The 26,800-nt window shown below is 43.3% G+C and overlaps 1 protein-coding gene across 3 annotated transcripts; it reads right to left on the reverse strand.

The window, feature by feature from the left end:
• Positions 1 to 692: 692 nt before the first annotated feature.
• On the reverse strand, positions 693 to 26,330 carry arhgef2 (rho/rac guanine nucleotide exchange factor (GEF) 2). Of its 3 annotated transcripts, none has more exons than XM_022212312.2 (22): positions 26,123 to 26,330; positions 15,123 to 15,285; positions 13,421 to 13,488; positions 13,271 to 13,334; positions 12,923 to 13,055; positions 11,427 to 11,530; positions 11,153 to 11,296; positions 10,705 to 10,952; positions 8,691 to 8,816; positions 8,138 to 8,255; positions 7,768 to 8,016; positions 7,606 to 7,682; positions 7,200 to 7,369; positions 6,856 to 6,923; positions 6,490 to 6,699; positions 6,336 to 6,413; positions 5,821 to 5,876; positions 5,136 to 5,177; positions 4,697 to 4,747; positions 4,184 to 4,471; positions 3,002 to 3,161; positions 693 to 2,845 (listed from the first exon to the last, which is right to left on the reverse strand). In XM_022212312.2, the coding sequence occupies exons 1-22, from the start codon at positions 26,177 to 26,179 to the stop codon at positions 2,811 to 2,813; spliced, it is 2,709 nt and encodes a 902-aa protein (XP_022068004.2). In that variant the 5' UTR covers positions 26,180 to 26,330; the 3' UTR covers positions 693 to 2,810. The 3 variants fall into 3 exon arrangements, with proteins under 3 accessions (XP_022068004.2, XP_022068002.2, XP_022068003.2); XM_022212310.2 differs by having other exon boundaries at positions 12,923 to 13,058; XM_022212311.2 differs by having other exon boundaries at positions 3,002 to 3,158; positions 12,923 to 13,058; positions 26,123 to 26,329.
• Between the last annotated feature and the right edge of the window lie 470 nt (positions 26,331 to 26,800).

The raw sequence follows: 26,800 nt of genomic DNA on the forward strand, positions 1-26,800 counted from the left end.
GTTTAAACTCTTAAACAGGGTGATTATTCAGCTGGAGATTCTGCTGTGATGCCTTCTATTAAAAACAGCACATATTTTGACTTTGGGGGATTTTAGAACCTCATTCCGCTGCTCCTATCTGAACCTTATCAGACGCTACTGCAGCTGCAGGTTCACATAGTTTAAATTTATATCACTCATTTTATAGTATCATATATCACAAAACAAAGAGGACCATTATTCTTTCCTGAGGGGTCCCTTTAGTCACTCGTTCTTCGCCAGATGCAGCCTGTCTGCTCTTATTCAGATCGTACCATGTTTAAGAATATTCTTGGTCAAGTTAAACCTTCTACTTCGTACAGTTTCATCACTAAACCCTCCTTCCACCATCATCTTTATTCAGCGTTGAGTATTTACTCACTGCTGATGTTAAAGTCAAACCCTGGAGTTCACAGTGGATTGTCCTGCATTCATTCTGAAAGTGACAGAGCATCTCTGTTTCTACAGAACGTTAGTCTGTCTGTAACCAGAAGCTCTATTATCTTACATCCTACAACAGTCAGTCTATTAGACAGTAAGAACAGGTCTCTGTAAAAAAGAAAAGAAAAAAAAGCTCAGTGTTTGACCATGTTCTCATATTCCGTTAATTCATAATAAATAAAACAATAACAATTGTGAAAACAGAGCTGAAGATTTGAAATAAAACACAAAGATTAGCTGATTAGATTTATAAAGAGTCAGAGACATACAGCAAGAATACACTGATGAGATACAAGCATTTCAGTCAACTTTACAGCTGTTAAACTGAGCTCAAATGAAACATTACAGCATCACATCTGGACATCACAGTGTCACATCTGTCCATTGGTGAATTTAAGCCTCCAGAGTTAAGGTATAATCACTTAGAAATTATTTGGACCCTGATGTTTGACACATTTTAGAATAACAACACAAAAGGCAACTTTTAAAAATGAGTAAAGTCTTCAGACTTCATGCTGATAAACTTATTTTTTCTCTTGGTCAAGTTTAAGATATCAGGATGATTCACGTTAGGAAGATAGCAGTTCAGTCATAAAACGGGAGCTCATTTCCTCCATAAATGGAAAACACTTCTTGTTAACATGAAGAATAAACATGTCATTGACAAACATTAATAGTGTTTATACTGAAACACATTAATCAGAGCTGAATACAAACTGTTTGGTCACATGTTTCATATCATGTTTTCTTCGCACTGTAGGTCACGTTTCCATCAAATACTCCATCGCCGTCTCACAGAGAGCAGACTCAGTAGTGTCCATGGTTACAGTGTCCATTGTGACGGTGTCCATGGCAACAGTCTGCATCAGTCTGAGTGTAAAATGAAACATTTGGACATTTTGCAGAAGTTGAAAGTTCAATTTTGTGGCTCTAAACATGTCCTCGTGTTTTCTACATCAATAAAAGGTCCTTCATCAGGCGACAGCATCATCATCATCAGGAGGAGCTGACCTCATCACCTCCCAGGCGTCAACACAAACCAGCTGATTGGTCAATTAAACCATCGTCCTACACAAGTATAAAAGACACAGCCATGCTACCATGCTAACAGACAGGAAGAACACCTGCACTTTAATAAACACACCTGATCTACGATTCAGCTCAAAGTAACCCGACCCAACCCCCCCCCCCCCCCTTTCTGTAGTAACTACACTTCCCAGTTCTCCTAGTTCTCCCAGTCCTCACGACTCATGTAGCTCTGAGTTATAAGTTTGTTAAAACGCCAGGTGAACTCAGTGCACATAGTCAGGTGAGTTTACCTGTGGAGTAAAAGCTGCACATTCAGTCTGAACAAACTGAGATTTTTGTTTTTATGCTGTGATTCAAATGTAAACATTTGTTTTCACTTTGTCCTCATGTTCAACAGATTTTTGGTTTCATGTATAAAGAAACATAAAAACAGATTCTTTTTGTTTACTAAATATTCTGAAGCTAAAGTTCCATGGACAGAATCAAATTTTTCTATGACTACACTGGCATTTTATGCTTTTTATAAATAACACATTATAATCTCTGAGTCTCCACTGACAGCAGGCTGTGACGGTAGATCTAAAGGCATCCTGGGTAATGTAGTGTGGTGGTCGTTAATGTGTCTCATTAGGCTGAATAAATCCGTCTGCATCAAACAAACTGATCCGGATCAGAACAGCACCAGATCCACTATCTGTACAGCATAAATCCAAATGTCCTCTCGTCCTGCATTCTGTCCAACATTTGAACTGCTGTTTACTGCTGGTGCTTCTCACATTGGTCTTTACAAACAAACAAACAAATAAACAAATACTACATTAGACTCTCAAAGACTTTAAAGCTGAGGCAACTCAGCGAGGACCCTTAAACAGCGAGGACTTGGACAGACTCTTGAATGAAAACCTGACCAGGTTTGTTTGAAGCAGACGGAGACTTTAAAGTGAGCTTTGAGGCAGAAATGTTAAACTTTAACCATTAGTATCAAACAACCTTCCAATTTTCAACAAACCCAATGATACCCTTTATACCCAATAAAAGCCCTCCCTTTAAACTCCACCCATTCCAGCACTTGTGGGCGGAGCTCCAGCAGACATGATGATGTAAACAGGTCACATGGTTATACTTCCTGTTTCTAACCTAACAGCAACGCTCAGAAAACGTTTGAGGAACAAAAGTCAGACAGCTGAGATCTGATTTGGTAAAAACTCCAAGACAGTAAATGACGTCATCTCCAGCTCCTTTTACAATGTCCATCTGTAACATCACGGCGATAACAGTGACATCAGCAGAGTTCCCTGAGGTCATCAGGTGCAGGTGTGAGGTTAACTCTCACTCTCCTCCGGGATGTCCTGCAGGTCTGTGGGGTCAGAGGTCAAAGGTTATCATGGTGACCAGTCACAAACTGAATATTAAAACAAATGGTATGTTTGGTCATAATGACACAGTAAACAATACATATTCCAGTCATTTAGGTATAATCAACAACGGTTATTGATCAGTTATTTGTGCTGACCTCTGGGGCTGTCAGAGCGAGGAGAGATCTTCATCACTTCCTCCTCTTCCTCCTCGTTTCCTTCGTGGACGCCATCTAATTGATCAGTCGGATCCTGAGTAGCCAATGGGGCGAGGGGGCGGAGTTCCAGGTCCCTGCTGCCACGCCTCCTGTTAACCTGCTGACAGATATTATGGTAGCTTAACTTCAATTAAGTATTGTTAGATTACACCACCTGTGTTCAGTTTACCCTGTCGACCTGATTCTAGTTCATTTTATTTGTTTGAGTTTATGTGGTTCAGAGGGATGTACTATGAAGTGAGATTAGATCAGCAGGTATGTGAGCCCAAGTCAGAGTTTTCAGTGTCACAAAGGTGGATCTCTTTTAACCTGGCTAGATCTCCATGGTAACTGATGCTGTGGAGCTAACCTGGTAGAGACCAGGTTATGGTTAGAGTTTAGATTTAAATCAGTCATAAGAAGCGTCTCCGTTTAAATAAAGTGCTTCATGATGACTATTTATGAGCAACACAGATTCTCAGCTGAAGGAAAAACTATCTCATCTGTAAACACCTTGAGCTGTACGTTACTAAGACCACTGATTGAAGCCGTTACAGTATCACACACTGGATGCATTATGTTGCCATGGGACCCTACATGTATTTAGTTGATGATACAGAAATTGTATAAATATGTTAAGTTTGCTCTTGATTTGCAACCAAGTCCATTTCACTGCTGGTACCTCAGATGATAGAACACAGATTAGAAAACTGATTATTCCACTGGTTTTATTACAGAGAATATTATGTCAGTAACATTAGTTTCACTTTGCTATGGCCACAAATTAAAATGATTTCCTGCATTATGGGACAGTGTCAGACCTAAATGCACCTAAATACAACACATTTAACAGTTTTCTACCAATATTCCTGTCTTGCATCATTACCAGCAGCAGTTTTTCACCGTTACATATTTTTTATTCCTCATTGCTCTACATTAAACAACCTGTTGACTGAAGCAGCTGCAAACAACAGGTTCATTTGGTGCAGAAGAAGCGTCAAATGACACATTTAACCAGGTTCTGTGGTTCTGCTTATCCTGACTTATCTGGTTCAGTTTGTCCCGGCTTATTTTAACCTGGTTTATTTTAATCTGGTTCAGTTTATCTGGCTCAGTTTCTATAAACCAGAACTCAGTACTCACTGGTTCTCCCTTGATGACGTCACTGATCTCTCCATTGCTGCTCCTTCTCCTTGACCCCGCCCCTTCCCGGATTGGCTCCTCCCCCCTAAGACGCAGCCGTGTGACCTCCTCCTGCAGCAGCTCCACCTGTCGCCGTAGCAACACCGCCTCCCCACTGGCATCCAGTCCAGTGTCCCGCGACACCGACCGGCTGAGGCGAGGGACGGAACCGGACCCGGGGGCGGTGGAGGGGGTATGGCCTGTGCTTAATGACAGCTCCAGTATCGAATCCTGACGAATCACAGCAGCCTGGTTGCGGAGTCAGGGAGAGTTTTCACACTGTTTATCTGTGTTGTTACTGTGCATTATTCTGCTTCTACACTTTCTTATTCTCTGTTTTCGACTGTATTTATGTAGTTTCATTTTCTAGCAGCCAAACTTCACACAAAGTTCTACTGATCTCATCAGTTACTGCTTTATTCTGAACAAATCAATGAGTCAGTGCAGTGGGCAAACTGTAGATTGGTATCAGACCTGCAGGGCATGAAGCTGTGTGCTCAGGTTGACCAGTCGCTGACAGACTTCCTGTGGAGAAGACACACGACAGCTGTTAAAGACAATGTCATTGGACGGAAAACAGGAACATCTCAGTTCAGTTTACAACTGTTGGATCAAAACTGGAGTATAACCCAGCCTCCTCTCTGCTTTCTGAATGCTGGGAGGTTGGATTAGATTTTTTAATTTATTCCTGCAGAGCTGCTGCTTTGTATTACTGACTGATACATATCAGCTGCATATTGACTATCTAAAGGAACACATTTTCACGACAGGAAGCTAGGTAGAGTTCCAGTTTTAGTTGTATGCTGAGCTGTAGGTTGAGTTGTAGGTTCAGTTGTGGGTCAGAGGAGGATGAGGGTCAGTCAAAGAACAGAAATAAACCAACTGTGGTCAGAAAGAAGAAAGGATTCATCACCTCATTCAGGGTTTGTTCCTGCAGCTGGTTACCATTTCTGTCCTGAAACACAAAACATCAGAAAAGATTCAAACAGACGTTCTGCTGGACAAACATGCAGCAGTCTAGTTATGTTATTTAACATGAAGAGTCGAGTTCACCACAGAGTACATAGGAACTGAAACTGTGTAAAAGCAGAACTTATGGCAGAGCTGTTGTCTGAATTTAGATTCACTTATATATAGTTATATTTACTGCACATGTTCGTCATCTATACTTTATATGTAAACATAAAAGGCTGTTCAGCTGCATTCTTTCTTCTGTACATGTAGACCTTTTCATTATTTGATTCCATTAATGTGATGTGTGAACAGCTGCTCTGAAACTACAACTGTAGATCAGTTCAACACCTGTGGAGCTGCAGACAAACATTCTCCTAGCGGGTTTCATGACGGACACACACTTTGTTAAGCACATTTCTGGACATCAGGTCAGTCATTAACACCTAAACTACAAGGATCCTGAGGTGGACCATGTCCTTTGAATCTGTTGCAGAAACTCAGTTTGAAAGTCAGAGAGATGTTTGATCAGACCTCACTTCAAGATAAAAGCACGTTCGACCTTGTGAGTAAAATACTAAACACACTTAGTGTCACCCTGAGGTCTGTCCAGTGTCAAGAAAAGTCCTTGGTTTTTTTGGACTCACCTTAGAAGAGCTGCTGTTCACCTCAAAGGAACCATTCAGAGAACTTGAGTCTCCATCTGAGAGAGGAAGAGAGACAGGCAGGTAAAGACAGACAGGTGACTCCAACATGTCTCTTAGATGTAAACAATCTCTGTCAGGTTAACATAAATGTACAGAAAGTGATAAAAAAATTTCAGAGTCTGTTCACGTGGAGGGCATCACAGTGTTCAGCCCGTGCAGCAGTAACAGGAGCAGACCAGGTAATGCTCCTCTGCCTCTGATTGGACTCAGCTTAGCAGACTGAACTCATCACAGTTTACAGAACAGGATTTAATTACAAGTGTTGCAGGAGCTCTGGGAGCAAAGCATCACTGCACAAGGAAACATTTCAACAGGGATGGAGGGAATTTTAAAAAAAGGTTGATGTTCATTAGCACAGTCTCTGAACTTTTTGATCAACCCTCATATAGTATTTAGGAGAGAGGGTGAAGATACAGACAGAACAGGTGGCAGGTGGCAGATTGCAGGTAACTTACTGCTCAAGTCCTGGTTGCCGTTGGTTACGGAGGACTTGTTGATGCTGCACTCTGACAGCAGCTCAGTCAGCTTGTCAACTGAAACAAAACACAGGACATTCAAGTGACTGTGACTTAGATTGAATCTGGAGCTCGGCCCTGAACGCCTCCTTACCTTCACCGATGGCGGCGAGGAGCAGCGGCTCGCCCTGAGGAGCGTGAGAAGGGTCAGCTCTAAACAGGTTCCTGGATGAGGACGTTTTGACCTCCACACCTCCGTCTTCTTCTGCTCCTCCTCTGCCTGTCGCCTCCACCAGGTCAGAAAACAGAGTGACGCGTTCCTGCAGGAGCTCCAGCACCTCCCGGTCCTTCTGTTGGATGTCCGCTGGGAGGACGAACGAGACATGCAAACATCATGTGGATCAGAAACCAGGTGGAGTGGGAGGGGAAATAGCAGATGTAGTAGAAGATGTAGTGGTGGATGTAGTAATAGATGTAATAGTAGATGCAGTAGTAGATGTAGTAGTAGGGTGAGCAGTACCTCTGAGTCTGCGCAGTAAAGCCTTGTCTTCAGTTTCAATGAGAGGAAACTCGTCTCTGGATGGACAACTGAAAAAATAACATGTGATACTGAGTATTTAATACTGAATTACACCGTACGTATTAAAGACTACCAACTGTACCACAATGTACATACTGAGAACGACATACTGTACTACACTGTATGTACTGAAGATTCCCAACTGTGCTACACTGTGTGTACTTTGAACTGCTAAATCTACTACGTTGTATGTAAAGAGTACCACATATTGTACTCGACTGTAAGTACTAGGAGTACATACTGTATAGCAGTGTATGCTGAGTAGAGACTACTGCAGTACTCACCTGAGCACAGCCTGCTGGATGCGGCTCATCCAGGTGCGGCGATCACCTTTGGATGACACATGCAGCTCATACATCTCTGGAGGGGTGTCACTGATCAGGTACATGCCTCGCTCCTGATTGGCTATGTCTCTGACGATCAGTTTATTCAGCGACACCACTGGAGACTTGTCCTGGACAGACAGATGAGACAGTCAGACAGACAGACTAGCAGAGAGACAGGTAGTATTGTCTATATGTCCCATTGTTCTGGAGGACTTTAATAGTTAACAACAACAGAAACACCTGAACACAGGTGATCAGATGAAGGATCTGATCTGACACTCAGGTGTAGCAGGAGTTCACTGAGGTCATGTGGGACTGTGATCAGGTGAGACAAATTGTGCCAGGTGTACCCGGTGTGACTCACCAGTGATGCAAAGGTGAACTTCTGGTCTTTCTCCTGAAGGAAAACCAGGATGTCTGACATCAGCAACACCTGCACATCTGGAGACAAAAACAGCATAGATGCCAAGTGTTAGCAGGTGTAAGTTCCACCCACATACATGTGACTCCTCTTCCTCCTCCTCACCCTTCATTCTGGAGCCCTGGACCTTCCACTGCAGCGTCCCCTCATACAGGAGTTTTCTTCTCAGCAGCTCTCCTCCTCTGAACACTCCTCCTCCCCGGACCTCCGCCTGTGCTCGTGGATCCAGCCGGGCCTGGATCTCCTGCAGCCTCCTGGCCCGATCCAGCTCTAGAACCTCCTGGTCCACCGAGCTGATCAGCTCCTTCAAGAGGCACAAGGCCCGGCTTAGAGCTTGCGCCTCCTCCTCGTTTCCTGCAGGGGGGTCATTAATCAGAGGTCACTAAAGGTCAGAGATCATTAAAAGTCAGAGGTCACTAAAGGTCAAAGATTACTAAAGATCAGAGGTCATTAAAAATCAGAGGTCTGAGGTTACCTTTGGTGTTGTCGAGGATCCGCTGGATAAGGACGGGGTACTTTGTGATTCGCTGTGTTACCAACAGGATGCACTCCTGGATGCCATGACGACGCAGAAGAGGACCACGACAGACACGCTGAGCATTGTGGGATAGACAGAAACAGGTGGTCAATGTCAGTACAGAAATACCAGCTCAAACCAGTTCAAACTGCATGTTAACCAATTTAGACTGCTTTAAACAAGGTGAGATTCCAGTTAAACCAGGTCAGAACTATGGCTACACTGGGATAAATCTGGGTCTACAGTACATCTGGGCAATCTAAAATAAACCGAGTCTTAACGAACTCTAACTCAGAGGGGAAGGGTACACCTATTCCAAACAAGATTCAGAAGGTGTACAGCAGACTAAGAAGGTCTAGACTAGATCTGAGCCCTATTCAGAACAAAACCAGAATCCCACAGCAAGCTAAATAAATCAAACCAAGCTTAGGCTGGATCTGAACCAGGGTAGACTAGTCTGAATGAGGTTTAAACTGATTCCAAACCACTGTAGACTAGAGGTGGATCTTACTCTGATGAACTGCTGGAGCCTTCGGTCTCGAGTTAAAACTTCTTTGTAGAGTTTCACAGCTTTGGGATGTCGACTGCAGAACTCGGAGTAAAGTTTCTTCATATCGTCTGCAAACTGGCCTGAAAACTACACAGAGACACATATGAGTACATGCAGTATATGTAGTCAGATATACACACATGTATATGTATATATATATATATATATATATATATATATGTACAGCTGTGAACAAAGTGTACATACACTTATAAACATGTATACTTTCTATATAACTAAAACTTCCAGGGGCTGTATGTATATTTTTGATCCAGCAGAACAGAGAATGAAAATGAAAGTTCATGATGAAGATAAATATTAAATTTGTTTCAGTAATTCCATCACTGAAAATTCAGAGCTACAGGAGTCATCAGAAAAAAAGACTACCATGATATACAGCTCTGTGATGTCTGTTTTGTGTATTTGTGACACTAAAATGTTTCAGATCATCAAACTCATTTTGAGGTAAGATGAAAATAACCCAGGAAAACAACAAACGCAGTTTTGAGGTCATTATTTCATTCAGTGAAGGAAAAATACTGTCCAGACCCGTCTTACCCTGTGCAAAAACTAATTGCCCCCTTAGCTACCAATCGACCAAATGACCAAAATCATTCAGCAACTGGGCTCAACTTTACCAGTCACACTCACATTTGATTACTGCCACCACTAATAATCTGGCATTGCAAAGTAGCTAAAGGGTCTCAAAAAGCAGCACATGATGCCACATTTAAAGGAGATTGAAGAACAGATGAGAAAGGTCATTGGCATTCATCAGAATGGAAAGAGTTCCAAAGCCATTGCTAAGACTCTGGGACTCCAGTAAAGCAGAGTGGGAGACATTATCTACAAATGGAGAAAACATCAAACAGTGGTGAACTTTCCCAGGAGTGGCACAACTAGCAACATTTCTCCTAGAACACATCAATATCTAATCCAGGAGGTCACAAAAGAACCCAGATGAATGTCAAAAGATCTGCAAGCCTCACTGGCCTCACACTACTCATCAGTTCATGACCTAAAGCTCAAGCACAAAAGCATAAAAATGATCCAAAACACTCAAGAAAGTCCACCTCTGAAAGGCTCAAAAATCTAAATTAAGGTTTTGGAGAGGCCAAGTCACGGTCTGGATGGAATCTACTTGAGATGCTGTGGCAAGACCTTCAAAGGGCAGTTCATGCTGGAAAACCATTTAATGTGGCCAAATTAAAACTATTCTGCAGAGAAGGACCAAAATTCCTCAATGGTGATGGAAAAGACTGATCACAAGCTGTCACATTAACTGAAGTTGTTGCTTCCTAGGGTGGACCAACCAGTTATGAGCTTTTGGGGCAATGATTTTTCACAGGGGCAGTATACATTTTCAATAAATCTTTAATAAATCATTACTTAAAAAGAGCATTTTGTATTTTGTGGGTTATCTCTGTGTAATTTTAAAAATATATGTATATATTAGTTTCATGATCTGGAGTGTGGAAAATATACAATAATATTATACATACATACATACACATACATACATACATACATACATACATACATACATACATACATACATACATACATACATAAACCTGACCTACCTGACAAAGTTATATATAATATAATGTGCATATATACACATTATATTATATAACTTTGTCTGGTTATTCTGATATGTATTCTATACTTTTTAACACCTGTCTGTCCACAGACAACATTCTAGATGCTGTTCTGTTGGCCCTATTAATGACAACCTGCTGTATTACACTAAGTGATCATGATGGAGGAGTAGCATCAGTCCTCAGCAGTGACTGAAAGTGTCCAGCAGGCAGAAATATCTACCTGCTCAGGTGTACAGCTGAGACTCAGTTCTTTGTTACATGTTGACATAGTTTCACCAAAGACACTTTTCACTCGTGGCTGAATGTAAAGCTCCTCAGATGTCACACCTGTGCAGGGACAGGACACCTAGACGTCACATGTGCTGCTGTACCTGACGGAGCAGCAGGTCTCCCAACTGGCGGACCGTGAAGTTGGTGGTGCCCTCCACCAGTCCCTCCTTCCTCTTGCTCAGCAGCTCTGACAGAAAGCTGGAGTGGAGCTCCACCATCTGGTCCAGACAGGGGAAGATGGTGTGCACCACGCCTGCCTCCAGCATCACCTCCTCCAGCATGCCCCGCCGGTACACCCCCTCCATGATCCGCAGCGTCCGGACATGGTGGAACTCTGTCTGGATCAGCTCTAAGGCAGAGAGACAGGCAGACAGACAGACAGATGGACACAGAGAGCCACCTCTGTTAGTTTTTGAGAAACATCTTTGCTCTTTCTCAGGTGTCGTAGTAAGACATACACAAATATGTCTCTGTGACAAAAACTGTCAAATGGAGATCTCTGTATATGTTGTGTATAGTTGTGTGCATGTTGTGTGCATGTTTCCATACCATAGATGACGTCCTGCTGCTTGATCAGGTCTTTGTGCAGCGTCTGCAGGAAGGTCGGCTCCACAGCGAGACTCCAGCTGTCGGCCTGAACACAGCTTCCCTCCGCCTGCAGCTCCTCCAGCAGGGGGCTCCACCACCACTCACCTGCACAGATATCAAAGCTTCATGAGGAGCTACAGAAAATACCATCTCAGAAAATATGGTTACTGAAGGCTGAGCAGCAGATATTGATACATCAGCTGATAATCTGATCAATAAAACATGACTGACATACCATCATCAGTGAGAGACTCCATGGACAAAGTTCTGCTCCTGAAGTTTAGAGACTCTGTAGACTGAGACAGAATCCTTCTGAGACCCACAGCGTCCTCCGTCCCACTGCAAGACAGACAGACAGGTGAGAATCAGAAAGACAGGTGAGCATCACACTGATTTTACTGGGCTGATTTTTGTGTTTCAGTTTGCTGTTGAGATATTTTTTGTATGTAACATGAATCCTGGCTGTGACTCTGTTTTATGGAACCGGTCTGTTGCATGTTAATGCTCCCTGAGTCCTGCAACCACTGACATGTTTTCCCATTAGGACTGCACACAGTTCTTTCTCTGTCTGTTGTATATATTAATTTCATGATTGTGGCCACAGACTGCACAGTAGATTGGTGGTTAGCACCTAGCCTTGCAGCTAGAAGATCTCTGGTTCACATCCCAGGATCTTTCTGCATGGAGTTTGCATGTTCTTCCTATGCATGTGTGGGTTTTCTCCAGGTATTCTGGCGTCTTCCCTCAGTCCAAAAACATGCTGAGGTTAATTGGCAATTCTAAATTGGCTGTAGGTGTGAATGCGAGTTTGAATGTTTGTCTCTCTCTGTAGCCCTGTGATAGTCTGTTACCTGTCCAGGTTGTTCCCTGCCTTCACCCCAAGTCAGCTGGGACAGACTCCAGTGCCCCTGTGACCCTAATGAGGATGAAGCAGTGTGTAGATAATGAATGGATGGATGGATGGATGGATGGATGGATGGATTGATTGTGGCCACAGGCTAAGTGGGCGGGGCCAGCAGGGAAAACACTTGAGCATATGCAGGAGGTTGCACGGTCCCAGAAACCTTTAATGTGCAGACGCCATCTTGGAGTCCAGCTCTCTTTCATACATCCGTGAGATCATACATAAATGAAGCGATGGAGGACAAAACGTAACGTTAGCTGCTTCTGCTAACAGCCAGTGAGGCGTCTACAGTCAGCATCAGTTCACTGCAGGGGTTTTACTGCTGACACTGATCCTCTATTAACGCGACTCCTCGTTCTGATGGTGGAAATCAGAACACTGGGCAGCCTTCCATCCCCCACTGAGACAGACAGACTGGTTTCGATCTTAGTCAGAGACATCACTTTTCTCTGGAGATGGTGATGTGATGATGGAGGAGAATCTTCTCCTCAGTTGGGTGTTGGGGGAAGTTTGAAGAGGAGCAGCTCTTCCCAGGTGAAGGTGAGTTCAGAGTCACTAACATCACGGTTGGTTGCAGGTGAATCATGGATCAATAGAGAGATGCAGCGAACAGAACCAGGTTGACATGAGATAAGGCCAGTAGAGCTGCTGTAAATATGATGTTTAATGCCAGCATTATCCAGCCTGATGCTCAGATTTCTGCTTGTGTATGAAAATCAATTGATTCCCTCAGGAATCTGCATTTAACAGTGAGAAATGTTGAATCTGTTCTCTGAATAATACCGTCGCCACAATCTACAGCCTATCAGCTCTCTGCTCAGTCTCACCCTGCAATATTATTGGTGGAGACGCTCTTGGCTAGTGAGAGGCCGGATCGAACCCGTCTGGACCCGAGCAGCGACTGGCGAAGGCTGTCTGAGGGATAGATGGCCGAGCTTGGACGCTCCTTCATCATTGGAGCTGCTGAGAAGAAGAAACAAAACTCTTGTCAGGATGAAACTACCCAACAAAGAAACACAGAAGAAGAAAGGTTTGCCATCACATTTGAGAACAAACTAATTGAATATTATGACAGATGACATCCTGACTACAAAATCCTCATTCCATTTCTCAGAATGCCTCTTGACAGTGACTGTGGTAGAGACAGACAGGTAGAGACAGACAGGTGGACTTACTCTTCGTCCGCAGGGCAACGTTCTGCAGAGCTGAGCTGTTTCTCACCAATGCCAGCTTCTGTTGCTGTTGGAGACACAGACAGGTCGTCAGTCTGTGTCTGCTTTGAAGGCCTAATGAAGGTAAAATGTTGAAAATAAAGACAGTCTTACCCTCTGCTTCATCTTGGCACAGCTGGCCAGACTGTCTCTGCAGCGGTTGTGGATGGTGACATTACAGGCTGTGAGACAGACGGGTGGACAGAGAGACAGACAGGTTAGAAAAAGCATCGATTCATCCTCACCTTTGAACTGGAACTGCATCAAAAAACATTGAAACCTCCAAAAATTTACACGCACACACAAAAAAACCATACACACACAGTAAAGCATGCACATACACACACACACAAACACCCACAGCCACATTCACTTCCTATAAAAAAAATGTGACTTCACTTTTTCCACAGATGATTTCATCACTGAACCAAAACACACACACAGTTATAAATACCAATGTGTGCGTGTGTGTGCGCGTGTGTGTGACATTGAGGCAGTGTGGTCCGACAGAGGGCAGCAGTGAGATCAGCTGATTTCCATATTAACACACACAATAATGCAAAGTCAGCCGAATCAGTTCAGATTGACTCTGAGAGAGAGAGTGTGTGTGTGTGTGTGTGTGTGTGTGTGTGTGTGTGTGTGTGTGTGTGTGTGTGTGTGTGTGTGTGTGTGTGTGTGCCCTACATTGTGATTGGCTGCTGCAGATGAACCCTGAGAACTGGGTCGAGGGGCACATGTGTCTCAGTGTGTGTGTGTGTGTGTGTGTTAATCTGAGGGTACATCTGTTCATTGTAAAGCAGGATTACCACACCGTCTGTCACACTCCGCAGACAAAGACTTCGTGTTGCTTGTTTTCAGTGTGTTTTAGAAAACAAAACCAATCAGTCACCTGATCAATAACCTCCAATTGTGTCTGCTGCTGTTTCACAATAAAAGCCTTTCATGAGGAGCCACAGGGAGACAAACTCTGACACAAATTTAAAAAATCTGTGATCACTGGAACCAAACTGAGTCCAGCCGTGATTTCCACTCAGTCTAACTGATGAACATGGTTCTAAAATGAGCTGAAAACAGCAGAGCTGTCTCAGCTCTGGACCTATTATATGGATTGTGTCTATCTATGTCTGTATCATGGTTCCACATAGAAAAGAAATGAACAGAGGAAGTGAAAAAAATGACTGTGAGATTTCTCGAAGCTGCAAAAGGATCCAGGAAGATCAGTGACCAACTAAAAATCAGTGAAGCACAGTGTCAGCAGTAATCAGGAGGTATAGAAGGAGCCATAGTTCCACTAATCAGAGCTCCTAAAATGACTCCATGGACAGTGAACTACTTTCACAATCTAGCTGTGAAAAACAGACGGCAGCTGCTTCAGACTTGGCACAGGGGCTATCACTGGAGAGTTTGTGTGAAGCTCAGACAGTGTGAAGGACACTTCAGAACATCAACCTCTATGGATAGAGGACAAGAACAAAACCTGGTTGCTGCTCAGAACTAAACTTCCAGATTAAAGTTTGCTGAAGAACATGAAAAGAAGCCTGATGAATGTTGGAGAGCATTCTTTAGTCAGATGAAGATAAATTATTGGGCTAAGATGGAGTCCAGCATGTTTGGTGTGAACCTGACCAGGAATACCACAGTGAATGCAAAGTCCTGACACTGAAGCACAGAAGTGGGAGTGTGATGATATGGGGCTGCATGAGCACAAAGGCTGTTGATGACATTTCTAGATGCACCATGAATGTCTGAGGACAAACCATAATACTGGAAGTGTGTATGTTACACATACGTTGCGTAAGTGTTGTGCTGACGTTACCTGGGCAGCTTAGCGCCTCCTTGGCCGTGATGCTGCGGTTGCAGGAGGAGCACAGTGTGGTGGACGACACCGTCAGTGAGGTGAACAGATGACCATTGCTGGACCGGGCCTCCCTCTCTCTCGCCTCCTTCTCCCTCTCCTTCAGACGCTCCTTCTGTTTATTCTGAACACACAGAATCAGACGATAAATACAGTTACTGATCATCCGCTTTCAACCCATGTGACCACAGGTGAGCTCACTGAAAAGCAGCCGTCCTGAATGGATGAATGGATTCAGCTCTGTGTGTTAGCAGAGCAGGTTTCCAGTTTCTGACTTTGTGCTACAGAACAAAGAAGTGGGCAGAGGGGGGAGGGGGCAGTCTAATACCTGGAGACCTGCTGTCTGCTGAGGGGGAGGATAAATCATGGAGCCTCAGCTGCATTCAGCTGCTTGGAGGCACAAAGTTGTTGATGTGTCACAGGTGTATGGATGCCAACATGTGAAGTCAGTGACCGAAACCAGTTGACGATCTGTTTAACAACCAAAACTAACAAAGGAACAATTGTTTACAAAACTTCTGTTGACCTGATGGTGGCGCTAGAGGAAGGTCAGCATCACCACAACACATTCTTTCATCAGCTCTACATGTCACCTGCTGAAACCTGACACACAACCTGTACAACAAAAACACAACCACAACACAACAACAAAACTAATGTTAAACAGAATGTCAGAACATCCAAACATTTTGCACACTGTAGACAAATCTGTGTGTCATTCAGTGTGTCAGTCTCTCTGAACTTCTTCTTTCTGTTTTGTTTGTCTTCCCTGAACTGGGCGGAACAGGAAGAGGAAGTGTGTGTGTGTTTGTGTGTTTCTGTGAGGACCAGTCTCGGGGTGTGTTCCCATAACACCACACTGTGCTAAAAACTACTAAAACACTCAGTGCAACCAGTACTTCAAACATACCACATGTCCTACAACATCTGGTCTCGTCCTACAATTTGCAGCCAATGACTTTCTCATTTATTCTTCAAAGGTTTAACATTTTTAAAAAGTTTTTTTATGGTCATTCTGACCCACAATCCCTTGCAGCAGTTACATCACATCCGTCACAGCGTCTCTGCGGGTAGACACAAGTCTGATGACGACTGATTTCACACTGCGACGGTCTGAGTTCATGTTAAATGATGAGGAAATAACACATGACACAGTTGCAGAACAAACTGACAGGAAAACACCAATTCTTAGAGTGAAGCCTGTGTCAGGTTCTGTTTCAGTTTCTGAAGAGCTTTGATCAATCCTTCTAACTGTTCTCTTAGATGAAGAAACTGACCTATAATCAATAACACGATCCGTTGCCACATGAACCTCAGATTGATTCATTTAGTGAATATTTAAACACAGCAGCTTTTTCATTTATTCAATAATAATTGAACATTGAGCAGAAAAACAGGTTTAACTGCTTTAGAGTACATGTGAGAATCTTATTGAGTCATTTTTTGTTTCTTCATATTAAACCCTGATAAACTAAAGGGCTAGAGTTGCTGTGTTCATGTTGTGTCATGTCTCTTCAGCCCAACATACACTGTAAACAAAGAACTGTTATTTGAAGGGAGTTAAAGCAGCTGCAGTGCATTATGGGTAGGCAGACTGCCCTGTGAGAGAACTGATTCATCATGTTGATACAAGAATTGATCAATCAAAAATTCCTCCATTGAATCATTTCCTCTTCAGAATGGTTTGAATTATAAACATTGACATTTATCTGGACCTCCAACCTGCTACTTGGCACATGATGATGATAAACTTTCACACAAAAACAGGTTTTCTTGTGTTTTCACGCTTTGATTTTATGTTTCTGTTTGGTAGTTTGTTGCTCCTCGTGTTTCTGAACGATTTTAACTTTCAGCTATTTCTCTGATCGACACTCCAACAACTAAAAACTGAAAGACTCAACTGCAACTCCCACAATGCAGTTTCACTAACAGCTTGCCAATCATACAGTTCCACACTGTGCCGATCCTACAAGTGTTAAAAATACTCCATCAAACATTTTCTCTTTTTCCTTCTGTCTCAATGAATCAAAGCTCCGTTGGAAGACATTGGGGGTATTGACATGTTTTAAGCACAGTAATTGATAATTTAACAGTCAATCCAACATTGATCATTGATAATATGCATAAAATATATCTAGTGATCTGCCAACTAACACATATTCAGTGTAAATGGCTGAAACTGTTTCAGAAAATGGTGACAGTCAGCGATCAGCTGATCAATAGATAAAGAGCTCAGTGATGAGGAGAATAAAGAGGCCTCTGTCTACTGGGCGTCATGAGACAGAGCTGAGGTTTAAGCAGAGAGAAGCTGCAGTCTGAGAGGAAAACTCAGGTAACTGATCCCAGTTCTGCATTCACCTGGGAGATTTGTGACCTGGATCTGTGGGACAGTTTGCTAAGTTTCAGGAAACACAAAGAACAGGACTATCTCATTTACTCTTTGAAAGTTAAACACGTAGCCGTTCAGTCTGAAGCTGATCAGATTGTTCTTCAGTTAACAGGTTGTTCTAATGGAGAACAATGAGGAATATAAAAATTATGACTTTAAAGAGCTACTGCTGTAAATGATGCAGGACAGAAATGCTGGTAGAAATTGTTAACCATGTGTTAATATATTTTTTATTTTTATTTTATCAATGCAGCTGACTATTCATAACTAACAGCTGCACATTACAGCTGTGAAAGTTTAAACTTCATATATTTAAACATGATATTGTATTGCACTAGCCTAGCCGCGCTAGACAACCCACGGCAACAAATTTAATTCTCTGCCAGGGTGGGTCCAGTTACCCTCCATAAGGCTCGAGGCTGGATTCTCCTAAAACTGGCCGGACCAATCACCATGAAGTGTAGAGTCAGAAGGCGGGCGTAAGTGACGACAGAGGCGCGACGATTCTGACAGAAACAACCGGCGCACAATAAACAGTTATCTTTCGACTTGGCTTTGGCCACAGCCCTTAAAGATTTGAAGCTAAAATTCAACTTGAAAGATAAACAAAGGACGGCACTGAAGTGTTTCATTGAGAAGAAAGACGTATTTGGACTTATGCCGACGGGATATGGCAAATCCTTAATATACCAGTTGGCTCCGCTGGTTGGGAAGCTAATGGGACTTAGCCACAATCCGGCGCTCTAGGAACTACGTCAGCCTATTCGTTGCGCTGATTGGTTGTATACCTACCCAACTGCTGCAAAGTGATTTGAAAGACAACCTTTTAGCCCGCCTCCCTCCCTGTCGAGCATTCCTAGACCCTTGTGTCTTAAGAGCTGGGTCTAGCGCGGCTAGGCTAGTATTGCACTGTATTTAGGTCTGACACTGTCCCATAATGCAGGAAATCACTTTAATTTTTGAAAAAAATAAAAGTGAAACTAATGTCACTGATTAAATATTCTTTGTAATAAATCCCAACAGACCAAACAAACCAAACAAAAAAAATATACTTACGTGATAAATGCATCAGCAGCTGAATACATGGAGGTTTCCATGGCAACACGATGCATCAAGTTTGTGAAGCATTCGGTGGTTTTAGTGACGTACAGATCAGCAGGCGTACAGAAAAAACATTTTCGCTTAGAGAAATCTGAATCACTCAGAGATTCATCAGAAAACCATCTGATTTATCTAAACTGTGAACGCAACTGGACAAGATTATCCCCACAGCATCAGTTACCATGGAGATCTAGCACCACATCATCAGTTACCATGGAGATCTAGCACGACATCATCAGTTACCATGGAGATCTTGCACCACATCATCAGTTACCATGGAGATCTTGCACCACATGGTAAATGGTAAATGGACTTGCTCTTATATAGCGCTTTTCTACTCATCAGAGTACTCAAAGCACTTTTACAACCTGCAATCAACCTGCAACATCAGTCAGTATACATTCATACACCAGTGGAACAGTCACTGGTAGGCAATTCGGGGTTCAGAATCTTGCCCAAGGAAACTTCGGCATGCAGCACATGACTTGGCGAGAGCCGCCGACCCTTCGATCATTGGATGACCCGCTCTACCACCTGATCCACAGCCAAATCATCAGTTACCATGGAGGTCTAGCACCACAGCATCAGTTACCATGGAGATCTAGCACCACATCATCAGTTACCATGGAGATCTAACAGGTTAAACTGAGCCACCTTCATGTCACTGAAAACTCTGTTATTCTCTACATACCTGTTGACACTAATCAGCAGGATGTTCAACCCTCTGTTCTGAAAGCTGTTGAATCAACCCTCTGTTCTGAAAGCTGTTGAACAGCAGCAGAAACGTCTGACTGGAAGGATGTTGTTGTGTTTATTGTCGGTAACTGACACGTCTGCGTATGTCATTGAATGTTTGTTGACATGTTCGATGTGTTTCTGCACATAAAGCCTGAAAACGTCAAACGACATAGACAGCTGAACTGAAGGAAGTGTGTGGGGCTTCCTGTGTGAGACTCAGTCAGCATTAACCGAACGATGACAGAAACCGATTCCAAAATTTAAAACTGATTCCAGATTTGTCTGATCTGAGGAAGCTGATTGGCTGATTTTTGTTTCAGTGTGAAATGTTGAAAATGATTCATCTTTCTGTGATAGCTTTTCAGTAAACTGCTGCTCAGGTTCTCTCCTCTCATTGGTCAGAAGCAAGTCCAGATCAGCTCATCCAGGTGGAGCCCCACCTGCTTGACATCGGAACACCTCCTGTGATCTGGTTTTGGTGAGTTTCATTAACCAATCAGACCAACCAGAGTCTCACTACAGCTGAACAACCCAACAGTGTGGCTGTGGCTACTGACTGATATAAAGCAGCTCAGTATTGTGAGTGTGTCTGCCTCTTTAAATGTGGCAGCTGTTGACTATAGTTCAGATTAAATATCAGACTGACAGATCAGACTGTTCAAACTGTGGCTTTAATTAAGCAGTGATGATTTTAATAAACTGTGTTTGCACATGAAATGCTGTAAGGCAGCAGGTAAATATTTATTATAGTTCATATTCATGTACCTGTTCTATAATCAGAGTGTCTCACTTAACATTGGATGATTTAAACCTGTTACACTGAACCTGAAGCATGTTTGTAGTAAACATGCTATAAAGTAATAAAGTATTAAGTAAAAAGAAATTAAGCTGCAGGTAACCACGGCAACAGGACATACTGTATGCTTCAGTAATGTAAACATGTAAAAACTCAGCAGGTTTCAGGAGTCTTTTACTGTCTGAGCTGATTTAGTTCACACATGAAGAACACAAAGCAGCTGTTTCACTATCTGTTATCACTTCAAGTTCCTATTTCATAGCAGAATGTGGTTATTAGTCCAAATCTGCTAAACTCATTTAGTGAATCAGGGTCTGAAGGGTACATGAAGATGAATCATCCATCCTGAATACTGAGGAGTCAACTGTATTTAGCAGTTTGACTGATTTTACCTGAAATCACAATAAAAACATGATTTATGGTGAAAAAAATGCATTTTGCAGATAAGCTCTGCTGTCTGCCTTAAGCACATGATGCACTGCAACATGTTGGTAGTGAAATCATCGCTGTACGTCTGACATCACAGAGGGAAGTGACGTCAAACTTACCAATCAGATCCTCTATCGGTGTTCAGCTTCATTGACTCAAGAGGAGCTGATCACAAATTAATAGTCATGTAGGAAAGGAGTCAGACTGTATCAGAGTTAATCAGCAGCCAGTTAGATTTCACTCCGACTCACTGTGATGTCATAGATGACACGGTGCGGTCACGATGGCTGCAGCTTTCAGAGCCAGGTGTCTTTAAGGCATGATGGGAAACACCTGACTCACCTGATCAAACAGCTGATTGGTTTAGACATTGACTCAACAATTAAACTTTTCATTTGAGTTTCCAGAGATTTTGTTTGTCTGATATTGTTTATGAGTCAGGTCATAAACTGAATACAAAAAGATGGCGCTGACTGAGTGGCAGCCAGTTCCAGCAGCTACGATCCCTATCTTTGCTTTTGGAGCTGCTGTAACAGTGAACTTTCCCCACTGTGGTATCAATAAAGTTTATCTTATCTTAAGATTTGATTCTGTTAAATATGAACTCTGGGCTCATTAAACAACAGCTGGTGTTAAAACAACTGACAGTCTGAATATCTGATGCATCAGTAATAAAGCTGCTTTCCTGTATTTCTTTCTACACTATTTGGCTGTTTGTCACTATTTTTAGTTCATTCCTGTAGTATGACATTTGATCTGATGGAGGTTTAGCCACAAGCTCAGATCACAAACCGCTGAGCTTCTGTTCAGACTGAATGAAACTGTCCGTCTCTTACCTGCAGTCTGATCTGATCAGGTTTGATCACACTGCAGGAACAGCTCCTTAACAAGCCAATTGGTTTACCTGCACCTGCATCATGAGACACGACTCCTCCTAAAGTCATCTGATCACATGATGTTGGACATCCACAACTTCTATTCTGAAGGTCTCAGAGCTGATTAACTCAAACCCTTTCAGAGCTGCTCTCTGTCACGTTAATCTGACATTATCTGAACATTAGCTTCATGTCTAAATGAGCTCACTTTAATACAAACTCTTAGTCTGAATCAGTTCACTCTGAACAGTCGCGTTAACACACACAGAAGCAAGTTGAAGGGTTTTTCCACATTACACCTCCAATATTAGTCGAGAAACATCAGAGAACTAAAGTCACAAACACTTTTTTCATTGCTTTACAATGTTACATCTATTACAAATACAGTCCGAGCTTCATCGTAGCACTTGTATTTTACTATAAACATCTGATTTGTTTACTAAAGTCTAAATATTTTAAGTGTTTCGTTCAGATATGTTTCTTTTCACAGTCTCACAGCAGGATATGTGCAGCAGTGACATTACTGTGACCATCAGTACTTCCCATAATTAAATATAGAGCATGACCTAACCATCAAAGTACGCACTAAAACACAGCAGCAGCGAGTGTACAGTATTAGATTAACATCACATGGAAAAATTCTCACTGAAATCAGAAATAAACTGTTTGGTATTAAACAGTCTGATCAACGGAAAATGTATCAAAGACAGAATGTATCACTTTCACACACTGGTAAAATGTAAGTTCCTTTGTCATTAATATTATTATATTTCCTTAGCTAGCTTCTACAAAGTGCTTTCAAAAGTGTTTCTCATTCATTTATACACACCAGCAGTGAGAAAGGGTCAACGATGTCATATCAAGGTGCTCGTTTGCCATCAGGAGCAACTTACAGTTCAGTGTCTTGCTTAAGGACACTTCAACACATTGGGGGAGGTGAAGACTGAGCCAAAAACCTTTCGATTAGTGGCTAACCTACTCTCCCACTTGAGCCATGTCCACTATGTTACATATCACCTGTCTGAAAAGAATGGATCATTGACCACACAGAATCATCACCTCATCACAATGGTAAAGCTGTAGTGTCTCTGAGATCCTTAGAGCTACATCATAGCATCCCCTGCTAGGTTCTCCATAGCAGGAGAAATTGTTCTAGGGGGAGGAACCAGACTAAAAGCGATTCAAAGAACCCCAATGACAAGAGATAGTGCTACCTCACCTTGAAAAGGGAGACCAGGGCTGACACTGGACCCATGCCCTGAAGAGTTGCTTGCGTCTGGCCATGTCGTGGCTGAGCCTTGGCCCATGGTGCCACAGCCTGAACCACATCCTGATTCATATGGGGCAGCCACCCAATGGGACCATCACCCACAGGAACAGGCACTGGGGATTGGGGTTATGTAAACTGGCTGACTGGTGCTGACCCATGGTGACACAGAAAGGTTGTGAGGACATGAAACATCTTTCAGCTATCAGCTGATCGCCACCTGGTGGTGAGCTGGACCAGATAGAGAGGAAAGATGTCAGACAGACCTGATAAACCCAGACATGTAGGGAGGGTGAAATAAGAACGTCTGGTGGAGGCCGCTGTCTCTGAGTTCTTCAACTTTCATCTCTGGAAGAGGTTCTCGTGCATACTAGGGGAGATTGGGGACATGGAATCTGACATGCCCAAAGCCTGTATTGCAGAAGCAGTTGTTAGAAGCTGTGGCCAGAAAGTCACTGTGCCAGTTGTGGTGGCAATCTGAAAACCTGCTGGTGGACAGTGGTAGCAAAGTAAGCCATCAAGCTGAAGAGGGAGGCTTTTGTGGGCCAGGTACCGATGGGCCAAAATAGCTGCAGCAGTCCATTAGCAAAAACTTGAGTGTGGGTGAACTTTGGGGAAGGTTTGAAGAAGGACTTTCAGTTGACCATAGCCCTATAAGCTGCAGTCAATTCCAGCCATTTTCAGTACGAAAAATCGCTAATATTTTACTTGTAAATAAAAATATGATGAGAAATACAGGGAATTTTGGACGCGCATCGCGAGGTGCATTTCCTCGAAAACGACCTATTCGTGGATTTTATACCGACTTCAAGACATGTTTTGGACAAATTATTTTACTGGCTTGTTTCATCTGGATGTCCATAGTTGGATTATGGCCGTTTTTTGTGGAATATTTTCATCTGTGTTAAATAATGAACCCGCAAATGTGAGTCGCGCTGTGTACGTTAAAGCCGTGTATAGAGAACGGATGGATGAATATTTGTTTTTGTCGGACAAATGTGTTTATATTACCCGCTGTGGTAATCACATCTGAAAGTGGTTTATACCGGCGGATTCATGAGAATCTAAGCTTTCCATCGGTGTATAGTGTTTGTATAATCGCGTTTGCAACTTCAGACATTTAAAGAAATGCTTATGCAGATCTCAAAGTGTTCCACGGGTGGAACACTGAAGCGCAACGGGTTAAGGATGTTCTGGCAAACCATTTGATGCCAAAGAAAACGAAGGCAGGGCTTAGAACAGGATGTGATCAGCTTGGGGTTAGAACTGTTGACTTTGACTGGACATATTGTGGGAAGAGCACTTTGAGGAGCTCCTTATCCACAGAGGGTTACCATGTCCTCGGTGGATAAGGCAGAGTCTGAACACTCAGGAGAAATCTCATCCATATCCATGGCAGAGGCCACCGAGGTATTTGGAGGTCCTCGGTGGCAAGACGCCAGGTGTGGCCAAGATTCGCTCTGAAACCCTGTGTGGTCATCGGAGACGGTGTCTGTGGAGTGGTCGACCAGAGTGGTGGTTCCACTTAGCATAAAAGAGGGACTGGAGGGTGTGCACCGATTATCAGGGTATCACACTACTCAGCCTCCCTGGGAAAGTTTATTCCAGGGTGGTTGAAGGGAGGATTCGACCAAATGTTGAACCTTAGATTCAGAAGTAGCAATTCAATATGTGTTAGGAGATTCCGCAGGACTATAAGTTACTGGCACGCTTGTTCAAACAATCTTGTCCTTGTACATCCTAAGGAAGAGCTCTCTGTGTATTCTTGGTGCACAGTCAAACAGGTTTTCAGTGGGTGCTGGACTCTGATAGGGCTGTGCCTTGTCTCTGAACCTGTTGGTGACATTCATTTATGGGATCTTAAGGTGTAACTGGAGTGAGGAGGGTGTCCAGTTTGAAAACTTCAAGATGCAGCTCTGCCTATTGCAAATGGTGTGGTTCTGTTGGCTTAATCAGAACATGACTTCAGTAGCACTAGAGCCATTTGGGTCCAAGTGTGAAGCAACCAGTATCAGAGTCAACATCTCCCAGACTGAGGCTGTGATTTTCTGCTAGTAACCGGTGGATTGCTCCATCTTGGTTGGGGGTGAACAGCGGCCCCAGTTGAAGGTGCTTAAGTTTCTCAGAATCCTGTTCATGAGTGACAGGAAAATGAAACATGGGGTGGACATACAGGTCAGTGCAGCATCAGCAATGATGAGGGCATTTAACTGCCCCTTTGAGGTGAAGAGGGGCCTCAGCTATTATTTTACAAGTTACAATTACAAATTTCATCTGGCCTGGGAACACCTTTGGATCCCCCTAGAAGAAGTTTAAGGTATAGCTCGGAGGATGTTGTCTGGAATGACCTGCTTCACCTGATGCTACCGAGACAGGACGCCAGGTAAACATATGAAAATGAATGGAAGGAAATGTTACGGATCAGCTGTCTGAAAGGAGCTGTGATCTGAAATCAGATTCTACCTGTCCTCTCTCAGGAGCTCCAACAATCAGACAAACAACAACTAAATAATCTGGAGCAATAATTCTGATTCCATCTGATTTAATTTATTTTATGAAAATTACAAGGATGTGCCAATGAGACTTAATTTCATGAATCAGAGTTTCAAACAGCAGCAAATGTTTTTCCACATATTTTGAATAAAATAACAAATCCTCATTTTATCACATATGTCTGTCTGTAAAATGGTTTACAGTGTTTTAGTTCAGAGGTCAGACATCCACCTTCACTCCTGACAACACTTCCTGTATGACACAAACACACATACACGCACACACGCGCGCGCGCACACACACACTCCCCTCCCCCCGCCTCGTTTCCTCCTGCAGGACAAAGCGGCCACGCTGCTGCTAACGGACACACACCGAACAAACCAAAACACACCGAACAAACCAAAACACACCGTAACTCAATCTGCACACTCTGACCACAAAAACGGACACACACAGTAACACGCGCATTGTAACGCGCACACTGTAACACACACACGCACTGTAACACACACCCTGTAACACACACACTCCTGTTCGTCGGAACGGAAAGAAAAGAGTTTCCCGTTTTTTCTCAGAGCTGAAACTTTGACCATCAATCCACACACACACACATACACTGACAGGTACACACTGATCACTGATCACTAATCAATGATCGATTCTGGAGAAGCTTCGGTCCTCTGTAACGGAACTGGCGGTGTTTTCCAGATGTGAGGGGACAAAGCGGAACAAAGTGACGCCGAGCCTTGAGCTCTTCGTCTGATCAATAAGTCCGTCTGATCAGCTCCAGATCGATCCCTGATATCCCGATCGATCAGTAAAGTGAGGTGCACGCGCCGTGAGTGTGTTTGTTAAGTTTTACGGTGAGCTCACCTTTAGGTTTATTTCCTTCATCCTGTCCTGTCTTCGGCTCTCCAGCAGCCGAGACATCCCACCAATCCGCTAATCGATCCTGATCAATAACCGATCAGCTCCCAGCCTGAGTAACGATCCGGTAACACGGTGTTGGTTCTGGTCCCGGAGCAGTCCGCAGTCTGAGCCTGGAGGGCGGGGCTTTGCTCTGAGTGACAGCTCCCCTCGTACTTCTGACTAATCATATCTCGGCCCGCTGCTGCCGCGTGCAGCAAATCCCATCGTCGCTCGCGCTCTAAGCCTCGCCTATCAGTATCAGGGAGCGCTTCTTTTGATCACCAGCGCAATGACGTGGCAATGATGGACGGAGTCAGTCTCTATGACAACGTGTCAACGTCACGTGATTCAAAGCAGTCAATGAAGGAGCTGCTGGAGGTCACATGAGTGGCACACGCGGGCGATGGACAATCCCCGCCCACTAAAGAGGAGTGAACAACAGCTGCTGTGTGACGTGGAACCCCAGATAAATCACCCCGCACCCCTTATATATAGACGGTGTGTGATGGTAACAGAGACGAACAAACCTCCCCCTGCAACGGACACACAAAGACAGCGGAGACCAATACTAATCAATACACAAACAATACAATGATCAATACATGAACAATACAACGATCAGTACACAGGCACATACGGAAA

This window comes from Acanthochromis polyacanthus, chromosome 12, assembly GCF_021347895.1.
Source record: "Acanthochromis polyacanthus isolate Apoly-LR-REF ecotype Palm Island chromosome 12, KAUST_Apoly_ChrSc, whole genome shotgun sequence".
Lineage (NCBI taxonomy): Eukaryota > Metazoa > Chordata > Actinopteri > Pomacentridae > Acanthochromis > Acanthochromis polyacanthus.